This window comes from Tamandua tetradactyla, chromosome 18 (assembly GCF_023851605.1).
Source record: "Tamandua tetradactyla isolate mTamTet1 chromosome 18, mTamTet1.pri, whole genome shotgun sequence".
NCBI lineage: Eukaryota > Metazoa > Chordata > Mammalia > Pilosa > Myrmecophagidae > Tamandua > Tamandua tetradactyla.
This window is the reverse complement of record NC_135344.1, coordinates 49,562,139-49,581,460: the sequence shown is the minus strand read 5'-3', so window position 1 is coordinate 49,581,460 and position 19,322 is coordinate 49,562,139. Positions and strand designations below refer to the sequence as shown.

The 19,322-nt window shown below is 37.7% G+C and overlaps 1 protein-coding gene across 1 annotated transcript in view; it reads left to right on the top strand.

Moving 5' to 3' along the window:
- The window catches only part of ASXL3 (ASXL transcriptional regulator 3), a 167,148-nt gene that overhangs the window by 77,465 nt on the left and 70,361 nt on the right, over nt 1-19,322 (top strand). The window contains exon 6 of the mRNA XM_077135674.1: nt 8,670-8,791. Within this exon, the coding sequence (XP_076991789.1) occupies nt 8,670-8,791 (122 nt within the window). The remainder of the gene's footprint in view (nt 1-8,669; nt 8,792-19,322) is intronic.

The window sequence follows — 19,322 nt, the reverse complement described above, 5'->3', positions numbered from 1 at the left end:
GCTCCAGAGTGAGTTGATAGATAGGAAGGCGTGTGTTTCTGCCTCTCTGTGTACAGGAGGCTGGGGCTGTAGGAAGGTGTTCACGGGCTTGAGTGTTCAAACAGGAAGACTGGACAGCATGATCGATTCTTAACTGACAGCCAAACCTTGTAGGTGAGGGAAGGACATTTGTTCAGGGACTCCACCAGGTCCCCTCATTTTCTTGGATTCAGCTCATTTGTCTCTCATCCCACATTTGCATTTCAGTTAACAGCTTTGCTAGCTCATAGAGACACCTGCTCTGCCTTGGTGGCCCGGGGAAACGGCCATGCGTGGACGTGTGGTTGCTTTAGCTACACATGGAAGAAAATACAAGAGAACCCCCTTAACAGTCAGAAATCGTCATTGGCAGGATGTAAAATTTCCTTGGCCCACTCTCCCTCATCCCTCCTTTTCATCCCAGCCCACAAATTTCACAGTTCATCAGAAGTAGGAGAGACTTCAAAAGCCTACACCATGGGTCCTCTCTCATGCTAGTGATTTCTTTAAACCAGTTAATTCAATTAGAAATTAATGCTAATAGTAGAAGTCTGGAGGGGTAGGAATCCTTTTTGTTTGTCCTGCTGTGTGTGTTTAATAAATTCTATGGTCAAGAAGTTTTTCCCTATGCTGAAATCTTTTGTGCCTTTATTAAAGAAATTTCCTCTTTTTCCCCTCTGATGATGGGGGGCTGCTGTGTACCTTCTAGATGTCATCCCCTCTACCTTCACGTTTCCAGATCACTTGTCCCAGCTCTTTCAGACATTACTTATAAGATACCATTTTCCATTTCTTTTATCCATTAGGGACCTCTTTTCCTTGTGTATTTCCCCTTGAACTGTGAACTTTGTTCTTTTATGAATGAACTTTGGTCATTTTTAATAGACCAGCAGTCATAGAGAGAATTTTTTTTTCTTTTTGAGTACAGATAAAGTAACCTATTTAGTTGTACTACTCCATCTTTACTCATGCTATAAGAAAAATAATATAGAGATAAAGATTGGAAAAAGAAGATGATCTCATAGCAAAACCAAACTCCATCTCAAATAAAACCAGAGTTAAAGGAATTCCCTCAATTACTCATCTTAACTAGGCAATGCTCTGTTTGATATATATAGTTTGTGATTGATATGTAGGAACAAGTGATACACACTGTTAAAAAAATCTCATTTCATTGATTCCAGATAATTCCTTCTTTCTGAAATGATAGTGTTTCCCCTTCTACCCCTTTCTGAAATGGTTAGCCACTGGCACACTCCACCTCCTCCCCTTGTTGTACATTGGAATTGATAGTTTATATGTTGAAGTAGAAAGTAAAGAGCAGTGATGACCATAAATCAAGCACGTTGCCTTGCCCTCTGCCATCCTATTGCTGATATCCTCTCTGTCCCCTTTTTTCTATGTCTCACTATCTAGGTCAATTGCTTTCTTCCTCTGCAGAGGTTTCAGGAATCGGAGGCAGTGTGGTCTGCAGATTACAGATGTTGCATTTGTATAAAAGGTCCCCTACCTCCCACCCCTCAAGCAGAATACTGAATTCTTTTTCTTCGAAGTTCTGTGAACCAAACCCTTGTTGGCTCTCTGGTAGGTGGAATTAGGTGGTAAAAGTCTGGTACCCATGAGAGATGCTTTCCCCACTAAGTCTGTTTATTTCTCTTTTGAGTATCTGTTTTCTGGTCTCTGTTTTGAAGGAGTATTTTTATGGATATGCAGAGATACTAGTAAAACTAAATTGCCCTACATGGTAAATCGAGTGCTTGTAGGAGGGATTCTTAGAGCTATAACTGCAGTGTAAAAAAGTCATCCTAATTACTTCTGGTGCTGCTAGTGTCCTGTCATTGCTGACCAAAATGTTTATGAACCTTATTCATTGCAAGGAAGGTGTGCTGTTTCCAGATCTGTGGGATGGGAGAGTGTCATATACAGCATATGATACTAGCCACCAAAATCATAAAGAAGTTGTCCTGTATTACTTCACCTCATGGAACTAACATGCTCTTGCAGATATTAGTATGTTACTAGTATACTTATTACCTGATTCACCATTCCACTTGTTTTATGTTGTTTTTTTTTTTTTTTTAACAAACTCTTTGGAAAAAGATATGGAGCCCAGAGAAATGAGCAGGCTCTCTCTTGTTCTGTATCTTCATGGAGCGATTTAACTGCATGTGTTCCTGCTTAGAATTTTAAGAAAATATTATCACTGTTTCTATTTAAGGCTCTTCCATTGCTAACATTTTATATCATTTCTCCAAATCATTGGGCCAATGAAGCACATAGTAAAATATAGTAAAAAGTTTACTTATACGAATGTTTAAGTGTAACTCATTGGTAGAAAATAATCGTTCTAAATATTGTCAGGCACTTCAACACTTAATGAAATTTAGACCTCTCCACTCAAAGGTTTTTAAGGGAAAATTGCTATTTCCATTTTTATATTACTACTGTTGCTCAATTTAATTACTGGTCTTTCTGGGCGCTTCATATCCTCTGAGTGCTTTCTTTGAATGCAACAATGGAAATTGTTTAAATTTAAGTCATATATGCCTATTTTGCAAGAAGGATGGTTTTAAGAGAGGGTAGGCAGCTCTCTTTTATTCTGGATCAAAAAAGGATAAAGGAATTATCTTTACTGTGAAAGAAATGGAGGTCAGGAAAGATTTAGTTGAGATCAGATGAGTTTTCCCTGTGCTTCCTTAAGTAATTTACTACCTAATGTTTGATATGTGTTTTATTGCCGAGTGTATCCAGAATATTTGATATACACAATTTCAAATATAACTACTGTATATAAAAATAAGTTACAATCCAAACTAAGCTCTTTTATCTGCATATCTTTCTATTACAACAAATTTTACTTATCACTGCTAGGTTTTCGTGGGGAAGATTAATAGTTCCATAGCATCATTCTTTTAAAACATATTTTTCTTTTACACTTTACATCCTTATAATCTATTGTTGGGTTTTAATTCACTGTTCTTTGCCAGCACATAATTCTGCGTTTGGTATGAAGAAAGGTGCTAAGTATATGTTGTGCAATTGAATGAATGATTAGTAAATAAATAAATGAGCTTCCTATGAGACCTGCCCTCATCTTAAGAAGCTCTTGAACCATACAGTGGGTCAATATAGTACATACTCGGATCTAAATTTTTTCATAAAAATGTTGTTAAATCTGTAGTGTGTTTCAAGATCATTTCTACAGAAAACTTGAGCTTTAAGAACATCTAGCCTAGAAAATTGTAAGGGAGTGCTTGTGGGGGCGAAGTAGTAGAAATGAAACTGGTCACAGGAGACTCCTGCCCTTTCCTAGACCTCTGAACTCAATCTCCTAGTGCTTTTGGATCGCCTGTTACTTATTTTGTGGTTTGGTTGGACGTATAGCAATTAGTGGTAGGAAATATCTGTGTTGCAGTAATTATATGATGCCCAGATTCCGGGCCATGTTGTGGCTTTGCCCCCACACAGTTGCTGCCATTTTAAGTAAGCATGATGATTTCTAATTTTGCCTTCAACATCTTATTTATTTTTATTTCACTAGGCCAAACCACCAAACTGTGCCTTTCCTCTTAAAAGAAGGCATCAAGTAAGGATAGCAGAAGGAAACATATCCTCAATTAGTGGCAGGTTATGCAACTTTCCACTGACTTGCATAGGAAGCTTTGTGGTTTGGTTTCCATATTTTCCCTAATTAACTTAGGAGTTTTATTTTATTTTATTTTTTAAAGAGAAATCTGTTTTCAAGTAAAAAAAACAATTTTTGCATTTTACATATGCTTTATCATAGTACAAACTTTTCTCACCTCCACGTCTGTGAATTTTTTGTAAGAATGATAGCTGAAAAGTAACTTTAAAAAGTTACCATAGGTAAATCTAATAAAATCGAATTTAATGATTATCGATCAACAGCTCTGTCCCCATTTTTGCAAAAGAGTAAGTCCCCGAGGAACTGAGCCTGTGGGTGCTGTCAGATACCAGCACCAATATTGCAAAGACTGTCACAAATTTATACACTAATTTCCAAGGAAGCATGGGTAATAGGAAAAGCAAGTCTTCCTTAGAGCCTGGAGTAGTCAGAGAAGCTTTGGGAAAAGCTGCTTGAGTTTGATCTATCAGGAGGGGTATGCCAGGCAGAAAGGTGGGCCAGGGTATCTGGTGGAGGGACCACAGAGCAAGTGTAGCAAATACAATAATATGTGTTCAGGAAACAGGACAGGATGTACGCTGGCTGGGCCAAAAAGGGTGGAAGTGGGGGAGGTGGCCAAGATGAGAGACTGGAAATGAGACAGAGCTAAGATTGCAAGATTTTCCCTTTTTGTCTTGGGTTGAAGGTTGAAGGTAGCATTAAAGATGCCCTCTTGTATACCTGGCAGGAGATTGTGAATTAGATTAAGAAAGATTTTAAGATGTACCTTTTCTCTAGTACTCAAATTTTAAAATATAAGCTGTAGCCCACAGTTTGCTAGTTCAATAACATTTTCAGGGTGAATGGTGAATGAAAAGGAGGACAGACAGGGAAAGTTTTAAGACTCTAAGAGACTGAACCCACTGTCTTTCTGGAACAGTCATCAGCCTCCCTAGGCTTCAGGACTATCGCATGCGTCCTCACCCTCCATGTTTGTTTTGTTCCTGGGCTTCTAAAAAGAAATTTTAGAGGAGTAATTTTGGAATGGGAATGAAAGTGGAGGAAGATGAGTAGCAAATTTTGATATTCCCACCAGACTATTTAAATTTAAAACCAGAAATTTAATATGTTTTAGGCCTGCCTAAAATTTGGCAGGAAAGCAAAACATAGATTGAAATCGTATTCCTGTATCTTTTTATAACACATTGGATGATAAGAGATCTAAGTAAAACTGGGTCTTTCATTTTTGATTCCTGTCTTCAGTTTTTCCATCTAAGAAAAAGGCAAGCAGTCTGTGGGGTTTTGAAGTTTAAAGTCTTGACATTGGTTTTGTGCTCATGCCAATGTACAGTTAGAAAAAAAAATAGTTCCCATTATCTTCTGAATGCCAAGAAGATATCACTTTTGAAGCTGTGTGTCAGTATTTGATATTTATTGGATAAAACATCTGTCCTAATTCTTCAATTTCCTGGCTCTTGTAATTTTACATACAAGAGATTTTCCCCGATCCTTTTGTTAACATTAATTTTTCTTTGGCTTGTATTTCAGAGGCCTAAACTTAGTCCTTTAGATAAATATTCAGGCAACTGCTTAAAATGAACCCTGCATTATTTATTCATCATATCTATTATTAAGAAAGCTGCAAGAATGAGTAAAAGCAAGAATATTGTTTTGTCAGAATGTGAATCTACATGAATTTGCACAGTCTTTCTACTCTGAGTGAGTGTTTTTTAGATTCAGCCGTTCTCATGTCATGTACTTGGTGAAAGAATGAATAAAGTGATTTTCTGCCCATATTAAGAGTCCATATTTTCAGTACTTAAGGAAAAGAAAGATGTGACCTAACAATGTAGAGTCTGTGGATGCATTACATTTGTGCCCTGCCTATTTTTGCTTTCTTGCCTTGTTTTTTTTTCTTGTAAGTATTTTAACTTCATCCCAGAACTGTGTGTACCTGCCTCATGACGCTTCTTTAAAATTAAAGTGTTTTTTTCCTTTTTTAAACTCAAAGGAACAACCCCTTGTAGATTTTATTTTCTAATGCATTTTGCTTTTCCTTTAGTTTCTGTAATTATTTCATCAGAAATAAATAATTCAGAGAAAAGCAGTTTAATCCAGAGAATTAGGAGTCAGGATCAAGTTCCGGAAAGAGGAATTGGGGAGAAAAATGGCTCTTGTAGAAGAATTCGCATAATGCTTCACCCTGTCTAGGATATTGTATAAGATAAAGCAAACAGAGTTGAGTTAAATGAAAATTAATCAATTTGAGGACAGACTTCGTAGTATTTATTCTGTTATGATGTTTCAACTCTTTTGTCCTGCTTTCCATCTGATGTTATTGGCTCTAAATTGAATAGAATCTTTCTTTGGAAACACCATATCTGTATGTATGTGCATCACTCTAAAAACAGCACAAAAATGAATTTAAACAAAATATACAGTGTGTATGCCGATACTGAAAAAGGTATAAAAATGTCCTGTGGTTTCCGAGGTTAGAGAGAAAAAGTTAGATAGCTATTATTGTCAGAAGGACAGCCTCTTATTGTAGCAATCAGAAAACATTTCAAGGGAAGTAAGGCATTAATTACATATACAGTGATTCAGGATTTATTATTTGGACCTGCTATATTGCAGTCTACCTTTGGAAGACTTAGGAGTGAAAGTATTCCCTAAGCACATTGGTAGTAAATTTGAATTGATAAATACAGTATGCAGAAGCATTCTCATATTATCCATAAATTGCCTAAGATCTATTGACAGCATTTGGTTCTCCTTTGTCACTATCAGTAATTTTCCAGTTTTTTTTTTGGTTGAAATGCTGAAATGCTTTTCTAAGAATTTGAAAGTAATAAGGCATATTTGCTAATGCACACTTTATTCTTAGTTGTTCTTTTATTACATCCATTCAGTTGGGATTGAATAGCCTCTCTGCCACCCGCTCTCACCTCCCCACTTGTCCCTCTTGCTAGGGACTTCAGAATATTAAAAAGACGATTTGTGTAATCAGTGTACAAAATAGATTTTTATCTTTAGACTATAAACTACAGATTATTTCCATGGTTTCTTAATAAGAACATTTAAGCAACATGTTACAAATTACTCTAGTGATCATTTCAAGGGGAGATACTTAGATACCATAGTTTATGCAAGCCATATTATATTAAGTATCTTAACAAGGGCATTTAGACTATCCTATGGAAAATTGTAATATTGTACTGAGTAGGAAAAATGTCATCTGATCTTTAATTCAAGGACTCCCACTATATTGGCAGATACTTTTGCTGCTTCAACCAGGATATTTCCTGGGCCATCACTTTCACCCACAACTCTCAATTATTTCCTATCAGAGGCTGAAGGACTTATTCCCTCTGCCCTTATTAACTTCCTATACTAGCACTTCCAACATGATGCAACTAAATTAAACTTCCTTAGACATTGACTTTTATGCAGAAATTCTTTGAGGCCATGTATTTTAAATGAAAAATTATGGGCTCTGGAGCTAGACCAGCCTGTACCTGGATCCAAGCTCCATGGTTTCATTGGCTGCAAGACCATGGCAAGTTACTTAGCCTTTCCAAGCCCTAGTTTTCCCTCTCTAGTGTGGAGCTCATACCTTTCTCTCTTGCAGAGAAGCTGTGAGGATTAAGTGATATCACATATAGAAAGTTCTTGGCATCAATAACTAATATAACAATAAATAAATAATATAACAATTATATTATTTTCTAAAATATGTTCATACGGCATCCCTATTTCCCTCTGTATTAAAACAAAACTTGATTCTTTTCCCCTCTGAACATTCTGTTTCATGAATCACATCTTCCTTTCTAAGCAATGTGTGCTGGTGTCTATCAAAAGCAACTTGAATGTTCTCACTGCTGTAGTTGTGCATATGCCTCCCATTTTCACTAAAATAGCTTTTCACTCCTTCACCTTTCTTTAAAAACCAGGTTAGAATCCTCCCTCGGGTTACTGTTCCTTGGAACATTTTCTTGAATTCGTGCCAATGTCGATACTCTTAAAAAGTCATGCTTTGATTTGCAGTATGTTGTCATGTCATTTTCTTCCACCCAAGTCCTTCCTGCCTCCTACCTTTGACACCTTCCTCCATTCTTCCACTAATCCTAGCACTTCCTCACTTTGGTTTTCCATATAACTTCTTCTCCCCTGGTTCACACACAAAAGGGCATGCATCTGGAGTTCCTGTCAGAACCTCTTCAGCAGTAAACCTAGGTTCTCAGGGGGAAAGTGAGAGGAAAAGCTGTAACCCCAAAATGGGTTTCTTAGAGCAGAAAGATGTGCCAGCTCTTTGGATGATTCCTGTCGAGAAGATGCTGCTACTTCTAAAAAAGCAGTCTTGTTCAGAAAAAACGCCTCTTCTGTAGAATAGGCAACAGGAAAACCAGACTCTAGTGGAATTGGCATATTATGCTGTAATCTGCAGAGGTGACAGTTTTCTTGAGAATAATTGTCTTGACACCCAGCATCTTGGATTACATTCTTCCTTTTCTGTCCTATATGACTCGGCCCAGAGGACAGCAGGCATGTGTTCCGATGGTCAGAGATTCTATAGAGGGAGGGATGTGAAATGGGAGATTATTAATATCTGCACAGATGGCTAGATTTAAAACAATTTCATTAATATGGATTTGTTTCTGATGACTATTATGCATTACCCAGACCCCATATCCAGATTCAGCCTGTATGTATTGACTGCCAACTCTGGAGCCAGATATTGTGCTATTTTTTATGTCCATACAATTGCCCTAGGACAAAGGAATTATTATCTTCAATTAGTCAGTGAGGAAATGGAGGCTTAGAGAGGTTAAATGTCTTGGAACTGTGACCACATGGTTATGAAATGATCCTCTCATTTTGAATTTGGAAACTCTTCTTTTCACTGTGCTATTTTGCTTTATTTTAGGTATCCATTTTCAGTTGGAGAAAAGCTCCAATTGAGTTAATTACAGTGGATATAAAAAAAGAAATTCAAATTAGTAATATCATTGTCTCTCTCTGTTTCTAGTTTGTGCAAAGCAGGTAACTGATGAAGTGTCTTCCACTCGAGATCCAAGCCTTAGTAACACAGCAGTTCAGAGCAAGTTAGTGTCTTCCTTTCAGCAACACACCAAAAAGGCTCTTAAACAGGTAAGATTACATCAGCAAGCATTTGTCCTCTGTCCTTCAGTTTTGCTGATCAGGTAAAATATATAAGGACCTAGAAATTGAAACCCAATAGAGCTACATCATGGATTAAACCACTTTCACTGCGTACAATAGAATAATTTTAATACATGGTAAAAACTAGGGACAGACAAGGGCAAGGCTGTGGACTTTGATGTGCCATTTATGAGGGGAAAATGTGCTTGGAGGCATGCTGAAACTTGTATTAAGTGTTTTAGTGATTTATCGTCACTACTATATTGGGCTCATAAATGTGTTACCTATTTTGAAGGTAATCACTTCTCTATGCATGATCTCACTGTGTTTACCTGATGGTTATTGTAAGAAATGCAGAGATAATTTTTCTTATTACTGATAAGCATTGCTTGTATCTAGAATATCCATCAGTGAGGGTTGTTGGTTTCTGCTTGGCAGTTAACTTTGCAGTGCCACCCGGTTTGGACATAAGCAGTCTTGCCGTGTACGACCTTGCGTTGAGATGGTGGTTGTAGATAATGGTCATGAGGTTTGCCTGGGGACTTTTGAGATACTGTGATTTGAATCCTTGCTGTTCACTGTGTGCCACTGGGTGAGCCAGTTCTCCTCTCTGAATCTCCTGTGCCTTCTCTATAAAATGTGGATACTAGTAGTACCTTGCACATGAGATTGATCTGAGTAGTCAGTGATGTGAAACGTTTAAAGCACATGGTAGAGCGAGTGGCCCATAATAATCACTTAGTAAATGTTAGCTACTCGGGCATACCAGCAAATGCTGAATTGCTCAGGGGAGGAAAGGGAGAGCTGCTATGGTTGGATGGGGACATTGCATGATTTTAATACTAATAGAATCAGCAAATGGAAGGCACACATATTTAACCTTGCATTCATGGTGTTCCCCTGTTAACAGCTTTCTTTATTTTGATCATTCTCACACCCTGTTCCCCTTACCCCTACCTTAGAGGTACAGTTCTAGGGATAGATTTATAAGAAGGAAAAGTGGTTATGTTTTTTAAGGTAAAATTAATAATTAAAGAAAAAAGCCCCACCAACCTTTACAGCTTCTTAATATTCCCATCCAGTCTCTTAGACTCAGAATGCCTTTATCTCTCTTCTCTTCCACTCCAAACAAGGGAACTTAGGAAAGAAGTTTAACATTTTCAGACTGAATTATATTCATTTTTTATGCTAAATCTGTTATTGGAATTGCAGCATTTCCATTCAATGGTATCATATTTAAGGTGATAATAGTATTTCACCCTACATAGGTCAAATAATATTTGGTGAAGTTGCCATTTATATCATTGATTTTGTGGCATGTTTTAGACTACAAAGGAGTAAAACTGAAGTCAGCATTTAGATCCCTTCTTAATTGATGAAATAAAGGATGGATGAGTTAGGAAAGACTGAGTGAAGGCTCATTCAGGCAGCAAATAGGATGCAGGTAATAAAATGTTAACCAGGATAGAATGAAAGACAAAAATGCACACTTGTAGCCGTGGCATTCAAGAAATGCAAGTGTGATCCTAAATAGAAACCGGTGAAGAGCAGTGATTAATAAATGTGTATACTGTGACATCTTCCTGAGCATTAATGCAAAGAAAGAGAGTCAGATCTCTGTACTGTTATGATTCGTTACTTTTTACGTGCTTCACTTTGGCGTTATATCATCTGAACATATTTAAGCAATTACTGAAACATTACACCACTTTGAGTTAGTGTTTTCTTGTTTGTTTATGGAACATGTGTTCATGGGAAATGCCACTTGTTTACTCAGGATCTAAGCCTTGTTTTAGGAAACTCCATTACTTCTTGTAAATGTCTTAATGTCCTAAAAGAGATATTCATTTTCAAAAAGTGCTTCTTTGTAGCCAAGGGACAAATTAGTTACAAGAGACCATGGCTTAATATATAGCAGATATGCTAATGTTTGATTAATAGTCAAATTCTTATTGGAAATACATTCAGCAGGAAAGCTGTTCTTGCAGAATTTAATCCTGATTCCCTGTAATTGCTGAATTTCTCAAGATAGCATTTCAAAAAATTGACTGAACGTACAGCATTTTAAATTGTTGCTATCTCAGCAAATCTGTGGCCTTCAGTTGAATGGCTATGACCATGCAGAATTCGTTGTAACTCTATCAAGAACATAACATATACATAAGTCTCCATATGTTTGTGTGCTATATTTCTAAATATGTGTTGGGTGTGTATGTATATATATGCAAATCATAATCTCATGTTATAGGTCTAGGCCAGCTGGATCACCCTCTTATTAATTCTATTAGCTGATACTTACGTTTTCTGAATTCTAGAAACTGTGCTATAATACACTTTGCATATATATGCCATTTACTTCTCATATAAATCCTTTAAAGTAATATTATACCCTCTTTTCAAGTTAAGAAACTAAGATCCAGAGAGGCTTAATAATTTTCCCAAGGCCAACCAGAAAGTAAACCTTAGATATGAATTTTGATTTCAAAATTATAGTTTCAGATTCTGCTTCTTTACCCACTATAATATTACCTTTTAGCAAATGGTATGTAAGAGATCAATTCTTGACACTCTCCGAGAAAAGTCAGATCCTTGAGTACTTCCATTGTGTAAGGAAAGCAGTATATCTTGGATATTTAGAGTGCTATTTCTGAACACAAACTACTTACATTTGGTACCAGCACACATTAATATATTAACCATATTATTTAATCAGAAATATATTCAGAGTCCACAGTGCTTTAGTAACCCATGTACCCATTGGTCAGTGTAGATTCTTAGTAAAAAGTAAGTGAAAAAAAAAATCACAAACACCCCTTAAAATCTCTTTAACTTTGTAATCATCGGTATGGTGAAAAATAATAAAGAAAATCCCAATGCAGAGAAAGACAGACATAATTTCCTCTATTTCGGGCACCTACCCCTACCCCATCTAAAGCATATTGCTATAGAGAACCAGTTCTTTTTCCTCACTGTAGTTTTGATTGCAGTGTAATTATAAGCTGGCCAATATGGAAGCTATAATACCTCTTAAGTACTGACATTGAGTATTTGAATTGCTCTTAATGTTTGGGTCTCTTTTACTTTCTAATCATCAAAATATTAACATATGTTGTGTATAATTTTTTGAATAATATATTGTTGTATCAGGGATTTTTTTTTTTGTACATGCTGAACATATTTAGAAGCCTCTGGAGAATAGCACATTACTGATTATTACCTTGTTCCCTGTCTTCTTTCTGCTGTATTTTAGTTGTAATGATCCCAAAAGGTATGAAAGGATGAGATTTTGAATTTTCAAGAAGGATAATTAAGAAAGATGAAGTTTGGGAAGTTTTTAAAGAGCAGGGAAAATGAGATATTGAAGAAGGGTGAATTCTGTTGTGATGGGAAATATCATGGTGGTAAAACTGAACCTTTCTCTATCATTTCTGTTGGTCTATTTGACTTCCTTCATTATTTATTTAGGGTGGTGGAATTTATTCATTAAATTTGCAGATTCTTTTCCCTCTTGATATTGCAAGCTGATATATTCTTGCCATTTTGCTTTAACTATGTATGCATGTTTGACCAATACTGTGAAATCCAAAGGCTATGTTGCATGATAGCTGTTTCTGAACATGAGTGCTAGCATTTAGCAGACTAGCAAAAATGAGAGTTGTCGGTGCCTTGCGGGGCCAGCTGTTTCCTATGTGTGCATTTCTAATTATTTAAGTTTTAGCATTCACAGCATGGGATATTTTCAAATTTTCAGTAAGGGCTTATTGCTTTCAGTGCATTCTTAAGTTACATCGTTGATGCTGTTTCTCTGTTAAAATAAAGCAGACATTACTTGTTTATGCAAATTCCAGGTTAGCACAAAAGCCTCTGATTTTAAATTTGATTTTATTTTTCCACAAGGGTAGAAATGAGAATGATTCCATATTTTTAGAGTTATCTGACAGGCTTTCTGTTTAAAAAAAGAAAGTGTTTATCTAGAGAGTTTTCTTTCTTTCTTCTTCTTCTTCTTTTTTTTTTTTTTTACAAGAGAATATTGCAGTACATCTCTAGAGAAAAGCATGCTCTGTTAGCCTCTTTTGATTTCTTCCTTTTCAATGAAATGGATGTATGATATGATCTAACGTTTTCCTAAACTGTTCTTAGTTCTGCCATACTTGTTTCCTTTAAAAAATATATTTATTTCTAGTTTCGAGGCTGTAAATTTCCTTCATACTGAACAGAATCTGGAAATATTCAACTTGATGTTTTAGTTTCCCAGCTGCTGAAACAATATCTCACAATGGGTTCGCCTAAACAGTAGGAATTTGTTGGCACTTAGTTTTGAGATTAGGAGGGGTCCAAAATTGAGACTGTAGCAAGGTAATGCTTTTTCTACCAAAGACTGTGACATTTCGGGGCTGGCTGCCAATAATCCTTGGTCCTTGGCTTTTCTCACATAGCAAAGCAAATAGCAACATCTTCTCCTTTCTCTTTCGTTTCCGTGGACTTCCCGTTTCTTGATGCACCCTCTGGCTTCTCTTTCCATGTCCAGTTTCCTTTGGTTGTAAGGACTTTGGCCATTTTGGATTAAGGCTCCTCTCTCAGATTGTGCACACTTAACTGCTAACCTCCTCACAGGACCTGTATACAAATGGGTTCGTACCCCCAAGACCAGGAGTTGGACCTGGACATGCCTTTTGTGGGGGGACATGATTCAGTCCCCAATACTTGGTAAGTCCAACTGTGCTCCTTACAAATGCCATAGATACTGAAATACTACTCTATGTGGGTGGGCCCAAGACGTTATATATTTGGCCAGCTTGAAGGTACATTCTTTCATAGTAGACAGCACTTGTACTTGCCATCTGCTTGCTTATTTAGATTTTGATATTGCTTCTTTCTGAATTTGAGCTTACAAAATTGAAAGTTGTTCAGTAAGAGCTTCTGTTGATATTCCACAGTGAAGTTTAAAGCCATTTAAAGGCAGCTTGTGTATATCATCCCCCCAAAATAAATCGAGTAAAATAGTAAGACTTTAATGTTGATATCAAAATAAAGCCAGGTTATAAGCTAATCAATAGGGCTACCACTATCTACATAGGCCCCTGGGTGTGAAATTGAAAAAGATGCCCTGCAAGGTGTCACAGCAAAAATGAACACCTCTACTTTCAAAGTACCTGTGTTCAGGGCACTACTTACGCAGGCATCTGGGGTGACCCTCCTAATCCTATTATCTATTCTATGGGTTTATTTTTTCCAGACTGTGGGCTACCCAAATTTAGATAATTACAGTTGAAATTGAAGCTTACTTCTACTGTATTTGTAGCATGATACAGAATAGGACAATGGGATACACATATCCCCCAGCATGAAGATATGCTAGCTGCAGCCCCAAAGGACTGACTCAGAAGTGGCCAAAGAGGCCCACTGACCATCCCTCTATAGTCTACAAAAAAAGTAGTTCCAAGGTCCACTAGCTCAAGATTCTTCTAAAAGTGGAGGGATTTTTTAGGAATGGATAAATAGGAGAAACATCCCCTTCCTCTCAGAGAAGGAAGTTGCTTCACCTCCTAGTTTCACATCCCCCTCATTCTAAGTGAAAGGAATATTCAGAGAAAAACAGTCCTTAAGGTGGGATTTTTACAAGTAAGGATGCTCTCTTGCACTGTTAGGAGGCTTTCTAAGCTAAGTGAGTGTTGCCTATTCCTTGGATTTTTGTCCTTTGAAGGGGCAAAGAAACCTGGGACGGTTGAAGGCTGTAGGCTGCCCATGATGGCTGCACAAAGAGAAGGTATCAAGCTGTGCCTTTCATGGTGGGGAAAGGATCCTGAGTATTTGCTTGGGCTGGAGTGGGTGCTACATAGTCCTCCAAGCCTGAGGGAATTTGTGAAGATCTCACTTGAGAAGGCTGCCTGCTTAGGTGATCCCAGGTATGTGGAGCTAAGCCGAGGGGAGTCCGCCTTAGCGTGCATGGTCCATGCCATGGGAGCCTGTAGTTCCAAAGGTCCAAGGGCCTCTGCACTAAGGCCTCTGAACTATCCAGTGATGTACCTGTAAAAAAAACCAGCAGTTGGGTTTTTGCCCCTGCCCCGAGGGTATTATGATTTTGGTTAAGACAGCTTTTCTTTTTTCTTCTCATTCTTCACTCTTAATCTAACCCTGGGGAACCCAGAAGAAAGAAAGAAAGAAGAAAAAAAAAAAAAAAAAGGAAGAAGGAGCAGTAGATAAAAGAAAAATAAAAGCAGAAATTTTATCATCAGTGAAGTTTCTGACTAGAGGCATGACCCTGGCTTAGGGAGAGTAGAGTGGGTGCTTTTAATAGGGGAAAGGTGAATGTTTTGATTTTTATTCAACCTTGATTTTCCAGAAACCTGAAAATGAGACTGTAGAATACCTTGAAACAAGCTATGTATTCTACGTGAAATATTGTCTAGAAGTGGCAAAGGGAAATTGGACAGAACATACGTGAATGTCATTTTAGAAGAGTCAAGCTGTTTGATTGTTCATGCCTATTTCAGCTTCTTTAATAAGCTGGTTATCTCCTTTCAAAAGAGATAGATGAGGGAATTTCTATTTCTTTTTAAACTTATTTTGAGGGTTTTAATTTTGGCTTGTTAAATATTTAATGAGCACTTACTATATGACTCAATTCTAAGCACATGGGGATGTATCAGTGAACAAAACACATAAGTCCCTGTCTTTCATAGAACCTAAATTTGAGAATGGTAGAGGGGAAATAGTGACATAATGCAGCATAACTGAAGTAGCAAATGCCATGGTACTAAAATAGTAAAGCCAGGTAGGGGAGGGGCAACTGAAGAATATGGTGGCAAACAGCATATGAGCAAAAGCTTGAAGGATAAGAGGAGATGAGCTCTTCAGGTGTCTGAGGGAAAAGTAAAGCAAGCAGAGGGAATAGCTAATGCAAATGCTCTGTAGCAAACACCACATGTCTAGGGTGTTTAAGAAAGGCTTATCTCAAAATGCTTAGAGCTATAAAGAAACTTGCCCACGATGTAGGATATGATACATTTCATACACTGGAGCCTTATAAATATTTGCTGAATAAAGGAATAAAGGCAAACAGCAAGTTGGTTGTTGGAAGACACCCCATGCTTCTTCCTTGCTGTGCCTTTTTATATCCTTGGTGCGGAAGTGCTAGTGTAGTAGCTTCAGGCTACTGGGGAAAGGAATAGGGCAGTAGGGTGGTCTTTGCATTGAACCAAAAGTCCCTGTCGCTAATCAAGCATTAGCCACAGTTTGGGAATTTTTTTCTCCAACTCTGTCCTGTTCCTAGGCCTTTTTCTTTTTTTTTTTTTCCCAGCCACACTGTCCTTCTTCAAATCAATAAAGATTCTTCCTACCAAGAATCTAGGAACTATTTCCCTCCTAGGCTGGGGACCCTGCCTCTTCACTTGCCTGAGCGCTTGTCATTTAGGTCTCGGTTGCCACCTCCTGAGAGAGGTCTTTGTTGACCTCTCAATCTAAGTTAGTTCTTCCCTGTTTCTAGTTGCTCTGCGTCAGGACGCTGGTTTAGTTTTTTTCATAACACTTGTCTGCACGTGAAATTATCATGTTTATTTTACGTTTCTTTGTCAGTTCCTCACTATAATGTAAGATAATTAGAACAAAAACCTTGCTGTGTTCGTTGCTCAGCATCAGCAGCGCTTCCACTGTACTGCAACAGAGTAAGTCTTCAAAACCTGCCTTGGTTGCAGAATGGATGAATTATTTAAATACAAAAATAGCATTTATTATTTACTATGTGCATAAACTGCATGAAGTAGTGTTCTGTGGATTTCCTATGGGGCACATCTTACCAACATAATTACCCCTGTTTTACAGGCTCAGATCAAATCATTTACCCAGCATCACCCAGCTAGTTACTTAAGTCTTTCTCTGACTCTCCAACCTCACCCTCATCCATTGTACCACACAGCCATTTAGACAGCTCTGCAGGAGACCTGTTAGAGGAAGGAGATTTTATTACCTACATTGGGTGGTGGTCAGACTCAAGAGGGCAAGGTGGGTAGGGAAAATGGGGAATGATGGTTAGCAGACATCAAGGATTGGTCCCCTCAGGGTAAATTTAGCCCAAAGTCATATTTGTTTCGCCTGCCAAAATTGTTCAAAACCGTGGAAATTTACCTAAATATCCAGATTTGTTGATTTTGTTGAGTAGCTGCTGCCCCCTTGGATGGGGTCTGTGCTTTCATACCTTACTCCGTTCCCTCCCACTGCCAGTATCTCGCCCCAGCAGCCTGGCCCAGTGAAGGGCTAGCCCTGCTCCATCCAGTGAAGGACGCCTGCCCTCTTTTTGAGGGACCAGGAAGAACACGTGGCCTGCCTTCTGAACACGATAAGTGCCAGAGAGTGCCTCGTGCTCGAAGCCAGCCCTAGATTGTCCCAGGCTTTTCAACTGAGTCAACACTGCTTTTCCTCCCTCCGTTGGCATTCGGGTCTACTTGGAGAGTAGCTCCTACTTTCTGGAATCTTCTAGGTAGCTGTGGCCTTAGCCCAAGTTGACTGTGAATCTGGGATATGCATTCAAGATGCCTCTTTAACCGTTCTGATCATTGCTGCTTTTCAGTTTGATTAATAGCCTGCTGCTTTAGTCCTGTGACTAGTGTCAGAATACACAAATACTTACTGGTTTTGGTTTATTTGCCCCAAGAACATTTATTGGGGGTCAAATATACTACTTTATTTTACAGAAGTAAAACAAACAGATGTAATCATTTTTTGATACACTTAAAAGTATTTTTCTCGCACTCGCTGTTGTGTTTCAGTATTTATGGAAACATTATATTAAAAGTTATTATTCATATTTTCTGAGTAGGAAATCCATACTCAGAATATTTCATTGAAATAGGCTCAATATTGATTAGTATTCCTGTTTCCCAGCATTGGCTCCTTTAAAATTCAAAAGAGTTATTTGTTTTTCTTATTCTTACCCTTACCTTATTTTTTTCATGCTTTTCTTTATGTTTTACTACTGGTTTTTCTGACTCTGGCACTAATACATAGTGTCTCAGTCCTAGAATTTGAAATGAAATTTTTGTTACTCTAATTGTTGCTTACCATAATTGCTCCTGAAAGACTTGCATTTTGATCCCAGCTTCTAGGCCCCTAGGATGTTTCATCTCTTTCTCTTAACCAACGTTTTCTAAACTATCCCTCCCTGCTCTGCCACAACACACATAAAATGAAGATTAAAAAATGCCTAATTGGATTGCCAAGGGAAGTTATTGATGTCTATGAAATACAGGCTCCTAAAATTTGATTAGCTTTCGTACAGGTTTTACTGTTTCGTGAAGTCCTACATGCGTAGAGATGGACTTAATTGTAATACAAGGTGATATATTGTCATATTCAATTTTATTATGGGATAGATAGGTTAATGTCTACAAAGTGCTCTGCATTCTTACACAAGGCTAGAGAGACTTATGCAATTATGTACATACATTGCATAGAAAGAGTAAATGCATTAAATATTTTATAGCACATAAGCCCTCAGTTAAATACGTTATTGGCAGTAGGCTAAAGGTGAGGAGGAGGCTGTCTTGTTCATCTTTGTATTTCCTGCCCACCCGCACCCCTGTGACCTGGTGCTTCATAAAAGCTCAATAAAAATAAGAATTGAAAGGAAGATGTCCTGTGTTATCATTAGTGAAGGCATCATTTGTAACAGATTTCCCAAGCCATTTACTTTCCCATCTGGATTCAAATTTCATCTGAATGTGCCTTTTCTCTCTTAAATGGTATTTAATTTTTCACTTATGTAATTATTTAATTTGCTAAATCTTTTGATCAACAAGTGGGCATTCATCTACTACCCTTTCCAAATAAAATGACATTGCTCCAGACAGCAATGGAATATACAGACAATGCAGTATTTCAGGAGATTGTGACAACTGCTGGCCGAAGAACATTAATCAAGTAACTGAGATGTTGTAAAATTTATAGAAATTACACAGACAACAGGAATAAAAACGTTTGAGACACTCTGTGGCCAGCCTTTTAAATTTTGGAGGAGTTTTCACGTTCCTGTGACTGTGAATTTAATGGCTCTTCAGTTGCATGTGCTTAAGACGTTTTTTTTTTTTATTATAGGTAATTTTCTGCATAAAGCGATCCCCTAGATAAGCTGTATCTCAAAACTTTTAAATGCCTTTATTACATGATCATCACGATGGTTGATTCATTTATGAAACACAAAGCACTCCCACTTGGAGAGATTTATTCTCCGGTCCGTGTTTTCCTAGATTTTCCAGAATGCTGTTATGTTCGTGTTCTGGAGGTTAATGCCCAAAGTCAAGCAGACAGAAGCCAAGAGCTGCAAGGTTTCCAAGATTAGGACTGATTCCCTTCGCAGAAATAAATGATTCCTGCCATGTTCAGTGATTTTGTGCGGTGCTCCCCACGGCTGAGTGAGTGCATCAAGACTGTCGCCCTTACATGCCATACATACTGATGACACTCGGTGTTAAGTTGATTGAGCAGTGCACGGGAGAAGACGCACCTGCAAGAGAAGTGCAGACAC